The sequence below is a fragment of the Sebastes umbrosus genome, unplaced genomic scaffold (assembly GCF_015220745.1).
Source record: "Sebastes umbrosus isolate fSebUmb1 unplaced genomic scaffold, fSebUmb1.pri scaffold_80_arrow_ctg1, whole genome shotgun sequence".
Lineage (NCBI taxonomy): Eukaryota > Metazoa > Chordata > Actinopteri > Perciformes > Sebastidae > Sebastes > Sebastes umbrosus.
In genome coordinates, this window is record NW_023618540.1 from 127,501 (window position 1) to 135,000 (window position 7,500).

General features: G+C 32.2%; 1 protein-coding gene across 2 annotated transcripts in view; it reads right to left on the reverse strand.

Annotated features, from left to right (window-relative positions):
* Nucleotides 1-2,829: 2,829 nt before the first annotated feature.
* Nucleotides 2,830-7,500, reverse strand: part of LOC119484496 (ras-related protein Rab-8B) — a 12,334-nt gene continuing 7,663 nt past the window's right edge. For both annotated transcript variants that reach the window (XM_037763337.1, XM_037763336.1), the window contains exons 3-8: nucleotides 7,323-7,383; nucleotides 7,121-7,198; nucleotides 5,653-5,742; nucleotides 5,088-5,153; nucleotides 4,941-4,991; nucleotides 2,830-4,413 (exon numbers count right to left, since the gene is read on the reverse strand). In XM_037763337.1, the coding sequence (XP_037619265.1) occupies nucleotides 4,324-4,413; nucleotides 4,941-4,991; nucleotides 5,088-5,153; nucleotides 5,653-5,742; nucleotides 7,121-7,198; nucleotides 7,323-7,383 (436 nt within the window). In that variant the 3' untranslated portion in view covers nucleotides 2,830-4,323. The remainder of the gene's footprint in view (nucleotides 4,414-4,940; nucleotides 4,992-5,087; nucleotides 5,154-5,652; nucleotides 5,743-7,120; nucleotides 7,199-7,322; nucleotides 7,384-7,500) is intronic.

A 7,500-nucleotide genomic window follows, 5' to 3' on the forward strand; every position in this document is an offset into this window, starting at 1 on the left:
ATATAGTATAACATAACATAATATAATATAATAATATAACATAACATAATATAATATATAATATAACATAACATAATATAATAATATAACATAATATAATATAATAATATAATATAATAATATAACATAACATAATATAATATATAATAATATAACATAACATAATATAATATAATAATATAACAATATAATAATATAATATAATATAATAATATAACATAACAATATAATAATATAACAACATAATATAATATAATAATATAATATAATAATGTAACAACATAATATAATAATATAATATAATAACATAACAATGTAATATAATATAATAACAATATAATAATATAACATAATATAACAACATAATATAATATAATAATATAACATAACATAATAATATAATATAATATAATAACATAACATAATAATATAATATAACATAACATAATATAATATAACATAATATAATATAATATAATAATATAACATAATAACATAACATAATATAACATAATAACATAACAATATAATATAATAACATAATATAATAATATAACAATATAACAACATAATATAATATAATAATATAACATAACATAATATAACATAACATAATAATATAATATAATATAATATAACATAACATAATATAATAATATAACAACATAATATAATATAATAACATAATATAATAATATAACATAACATAACATAATATAATATAACATAATATAACAACATAATAATATAATATAATATAATAATATAACATAACATAACATAATATAACATAACATAATAATATAATATAATAATATAACATAACATAATAACATAATATAATAATATAACATAACATAATATAATATAACATAATATAACAACATAATAATATAATATAATATAATAATATAACATAACATAACATAATATAACATAACATAATAATATAATATAATAATATAACATAACATAATAATATAATATAATAATATAACATAACATAATAATATAATATAATATAATAATATAATATAACATAACATAATATAATATAATTTAACCAAACTGACTGAAAACTGAGAATAATTTTTTAAAAAAAAACAGAAAATAATTAATTAAATTTAAAAGTTTTCTCATGAGACCAGAGAAGGAAAGAAGGAGGTAGTGAAGGAAAGGAGGATGGAAGGGTGTGAAAGAGGAAAGAAGGAGAGGAAGGAAGGTAATTGATTAATTTCCTGTCGATCAGCTCATCAATGAACCGATTGATCGATCAGACCAACAGCTGATAGAAAAAGTTGTTTATTTTACAATCAGCTGACACAGCGATGACATCACAGAGCAGGAAGTGGATGTACAGAGGTCAAAGGTCACTGCAGTGGTTCCAACATTAGAAACATTTCACAATAAAAGCTTCTTTTATTTTCTTCAACTGAAACGTTTTCACACCGAGTCGTCACTTTATTGATTTAGTTATTGATTTATTGATTTAAACATCCGGTTCCTGATCGGAGCCTTCATCTGTTCTCGTTCTCATGTTAATCAATATTTCTTCTGTTAATCGACGTCCTCCGATCGACTCGATCGACTCGATCAATCAGGAATAATCAAACTCACAAATATAAAATGTTTAATAAAGAAATCATGTTTTTATGACTCGCTGTGAAAAGAAAAACAAATCTGAGATTGAAGTGAAACTTGTTTTCTCATAAATGTTCCTTCATGCAGCTCCGTATCAATATAATAATAATCAATACATCTGATTATCTGATCAAAAGCTATGAATATTAATAAATGTATTGTTGCATAGCGATGTTAAAAATCAAAACAAAAAACATCTTTAAAAGAGTTTAAACAGAATTTATAAACAAAACACCACGTTTAACAGCAAAACAATCATTATCAGTTATTGATCAGGTATTGATCAGCTGATTAGTTTTTATATAAACAATAACAGCTGATCCCTGAAATATATTTAGGCTTCAAACTTCAGTTTTATTTGATTTCCTGTTTACTTCTTGTTTGATTAAGACATTTTTTTTCTCATTTTTCAACCTTATTGATTGATTGATTGATTGATTGATTGATTATTGTTTTATCTCTTTGAGTTAAAGAAAAGTTGAATGTGAATAAACATCGAAGTCGAGGAAGAAAATGAGTTCATCAGGAACACGAACAGCTGATCAGGATCAGTTATTGATTAATCAGTCAGAAGGTGAGTTCAGGATTAAACATGATTGATGAATTATTAATAAAGGAACCTGAAATTAATGAATACATTTAAATTGTCAGTATTGATCGGAGACAGGAAGTCTGTTAAAGCACCTTTTTTTATCAGAAGAAGCACAAACACACAGAACATAAAGTGCAGCTGGAGATTAATAGAAAATAATGATTATTATAATAATAATAATGATTATTATAATAATCATGATTATAATAATGATTATTATTATAATAATCATTGTTATAATAATAATAATGATTATTATAATAATCATTATTATAATGTTATAATAATAATAATGATAATAATAAAAATCATTATAATAATGATAATAATCATAATAATTATTATTAAAACTGAATAATCATTATTATTATTATAATAATAATAATAATACTGCTGCAGTGAGTCTGTAAACAAAACACCGTTTAACACGTCAGATATTGAAACTTCTCTTCAGTCAACATCTGAACAACAAAAACACTAAAAAACAATCTGAGAATGATTTCAAACAAAAAACACACATAAAATAACTAATTAATAATTATTTTTTCAAATGAAATAAAAAATAATGAAAAACATTTTAATGTAACTTTTTGTTAATTAATTATTTATGTCTCGTTTGTTCCCGAAACATTTAATCATTTTATTTTATAGGTCAATTATTAATTTATTATTTAAAGATTTAAAAAGAAAATATAATTCTGTATTTATTTTGCTTTAAGTGTAATTTATAAATGAGAGAAATGAAACTGTAAAAGATTAAAGTCATAAAACCGACTGAACTCTGAATAAAACTCTTTTTTAAGATTTATACAAAAATAAGAATTCAAACAAGCAGTTGGATAAAAAAATTCACCTGAATGTTAAAAAATAAAATCACGTCGACTCGTCGGCGTTAAAGAAACGAGAAGAAATACAAAATATAGAAAAGCATCGATAACTTCAGATCTTTGATTAAAAACACAAACGGGAGCTCACAGATGCTGTGTTTTACAGGAGACAGTGAACGCCTCACAGTCTGATTAATGATTGGTCAGATTTTAACGTTTCATTTTTATCACTTTAGTTTAAAACCGTTCCGTGATTCAGTTCCTTCATGAGCAGCTTTAAGACTTGTAATACTTGTAATACTTGTAATACTTGTAATACTCAACATCGGAGACAAACGGAGACGACTGAAGAGACGTTTAACTAACCAAGTGCAGCAGATCAATAAACGTGATTATTATCAGAGATAACTAATATTAGTTTGTTTTCTGAGTCGAAAAGGAACAGAATCAATTCAGTGATTCATTATTGATGATTTGATTTATTGACACATTTAAAAAGTGAATTTAAACGATGCAACATGAAACGATTCTATTAGTTCTTTTGAGTTAAATTCTGAAATGATGAAACGTTAACGATTAAATCAATTTATTAATGAGTTAATCTTTTTATATTATATTCTGTTAACTCATGCAGACGTATGATTAACTCTGCGATAGTAAAAACTTTATTTAAAAAGTTATTAATTTGATTAATTTTGAAGCTCAAATTAGTTGATGTAACGGAGCATGTTTCCTCTCCGTTCTCACAAATACAAACGTCTCTTTAAATGTGTCAATAACCTGACTGATTCTAACTATATATATATAAAACCGTAACAATCACCTCCGTCGATTATAACGTGAAATGTTTCCGACGTTAATCTTCAGTCTTTGGTCATAAAGTTTTAGTTTGTAATAAACTGTGTTTTCTGCTGCAGCATTAAATGATGATGAAACGTTAATATGAAAACACATCAGAGTGAGACATCGCCACGACTTCATAGCTTTGGTAAAAAGATAAAAAAAAAAAAAAAAAAATGTCCTCTGCTCTTCATCGTTATCATCATCATCATCACTTCCACTCTCTTTCTTTAGAAACACCTTCATCGTGCTGCCGAGTCTTCTTCACCTGCTGAAGCAACGGCAGAGTTAAAACCGGGAGGAGGAGGAGGAGAAGAAGAGAGCGGCGCTCCGTCCTGCATCAGCCAGAAGACCACGACGAAGAGGAGGAGGATGAGGAGGAGGATGAGGAGGAGGAGGAGGAAGAGGAGGAGGTCTGAGCAGCTACAGCAGCGAACACCTGAAGAAGCTCTTTTTGGAGCGAGACTCTGTGATTTTAACCGGCCCGCCTCCACCTGACGGGTTGTTGTCGTTCTGGAGGAAACAAAGGTCAAAGGTCAAGATTGTCATTCATTATGATATATGATATACTATATACTATATATATATATATATATATATATGTGTATATATATATATATATATATACATAAACATATACTATACTACGACTTTTTACGTTATTCAACATAAACTATGAATTTTTTTTTCTTTTTTCGACATTCTATACTAAGAATTTTTTTTCATGAAATTTTTTTTACATACTATAATATGACTTTTTTTTACTATTTTTTGACATACTATACCATGACTTTTTTTCATGAATTTTTTTTACATACTATAATATGACTTTTTTTCATTCATTTTTTCAACATACTATACTAAGAATTTTTTCTCATGAATTCTTACGACATACGTTCTTATGACTTTTCTTGGTGAAAAGTCGTAGTATAGTATGACATCTGTCTGGATAAAAGGATTATTATTGAAATAATATTTCCTCTCGGCTGACGGTTGCTTTGTGAACGTCTCTGTCTTTCTGTCTTTTTTAATAAAGTCACCATCTTTCTGTTGAGTCTGGTCATGATGTCTCTGCCGAGTGTAAAGAAGCCCTGCGGAGGAGAAAGACATCACATTCACATCTGGATGCTTTTATTTTGTTATTTATTACGTAACGAGGTGAAGTAAAGTGACGAGTCGTGACTCACCTCTTCCACGTTGATGCTCGACTTAGCGCTGGTTTCCAGAAACTTGATGCCGTAATCGATCGCCAGCTGAACAACGAGGAGAGACGGAGTTAAACTGAGACGTTAATATTCAACACAGGAGACGACTCAACATCTGAGTTCATTCATCACTCTGGAAAATACAGAAACGTTGTAAAGACGTCAGTTTGTATTAAGAAAAGAAGAAAAAGCTAAAAGTGAAGTTGCATTTTCAGATGATCAATAAAGTCTCCAGCTCGTTATTGGCTCTAATAACTGGGACTGCGATATGATTGATCAAAGTGTAATATGTTTTTAAATAAAAAAGAACTTCACATTAGATGCAAAGTCCTTTTATAATACTGTACTTTAATTCTTATTATTATTATTTATATTATATTTTCTATAAAATGACTTTGTAAAATAACTTTTAGTCATTTATTTAGTTAAGTTTCATTATTTGATTTGTTTTCTTGTTTTGATTCGTCTCATTTTAAAGCACTTCCTAACGCTGCTGTAGTGTAAATACAGTTTCTTATTAATATACAGTATTTAGAAATGAACAGACCTTCTCTCCTCTCTCCTTGGACACTTGTCTCTTGTCGTTCATGTCACATTTGTTTCCCAGAACCATTCTCTCCACGTCTGAAGACGCGTGCTGAAACAAACATGGAGTCCGTTACGGTCGAGGTCACATGACCCGTCACGGTCGAGGTCACATGACCCGTTACGGTCGAGGTCACATGACCCGTCTGTAGTCCAACATTTAATATGAAAACTGGATGTTACGTAACGCCGACGCCGGGTCTCATTAACTCTGCACGTCATTTTCTCACAACTATCACGTCACTCTCCAGTAAAGGTCCTGGTAGAACCATCCGGTCCACGTAGAACCATCCGGTCCTGGTAGAACCATCCGGTCCTCCATCCGGTCCACGTAGAACCATCCGGTCCTGGTAGAACCATCTGGTCCTCCATCCGGTCAACGTAGAACCATCCGGTCCTGGTAGAACCATCTGGTCCTCCATCCGGTCAACGTAGAACCATCCGGTCCACCATCCAGTCCACGTAGAACCATCCGATCCTGGCAGAACCATCCGGTCCTCCATTCAGTCCACGTAGAACCATCCGGTCCTGGTAGAACCATCCAGTCCACGTAGAACCATCCGGTCCTGGTAGAACCATCCGGTCCATGTAGAACCATCCGGTCCTCCATCCGGTCAACGTAGAACCATCCAGTCCATGTAGAACCATCCGGTCCTGGTAGAACCATCCGCTCCCGGTAGAACCATCCGCTCCCGGTAGAACCATCCGCTCCCGGTAGAACCCCAGTGAGAGCTGCATGCGTATACTGGATGCACCAGATGGCAGCACTGACTCGTAGATGAGCCGTGACGGCGCCTTTGAAGCTTCGGTCACTTCACTTTTCACGTGTCGTGACACATCCCCGCGCTCGCACATGTGATGATGTCATGTGATGGGTGTGATGTGATGTGATGAGGTCATGTGATGATGTCATGTGATGATGTCATCTGATGGGTGTGATGTCATGTGATGAGGTCATGTGATGATGTCATGTGATGATGTCATGTGATGATTGTGATGTGATGATGTCATGTGATGATGTCATCTGATGGGTGTGATGTCATGTGATGAGGTCATGTGATGATGTCATGTGATGGATGTGATGTGATGATTGTCATGTGATGATGTCATGTGATGATGTCATGTGATGGGTGTGATGTCATGTGATGAGGTCATGTGATGATGTCATGTGATGGATGTGATGTGATGATTGTCATGTGATGATGTCATGTGATGATGTCATGTGATGATGTCATGTGATGGGTGTGATGTCATGTGATGAGGTCATGTGATGATGTCATGTGATGGATGTGATGTGATGATTGTCATGTGATGATGTCATGTGATGGGTGTGATGTCATGTGATGAGGTCATGTGATGATGTCATGTGATGGATGTGATGTGATGATTGTCATGTGATGATGTCATGTGAGAGGGTGGGCGTGGCGTACCTCCTCGATGTTGCGTATCCAGTTCCTGATGTTATCGAAGGACTTCTCGTTGGTGATGTCATAAACCAGCATGATGCCCTGGAACACAGCAGACAGGAAGTGAGTGCAGAGGAAGTGACACACGCTGTGACATCAGCACAGGAATGATTGACACATCATCCGTCCAATAGCAGAGAGGGAAGCAGGAGGGGGCGTGTCTTACCATGGCTCCTCTGTAATAGGCCGTCGTGATCGTCCTGAACCGCTCCTGACCCGCCGTGTCCCTGCAGGGACATCAGACACATTATTGATCAGCATGTATTGATCCTCACCGATCGGCATGTATTGATCCTCACTGATCGGCATGTATTGATCCTCACTGATCGGCATGTATTGATCCT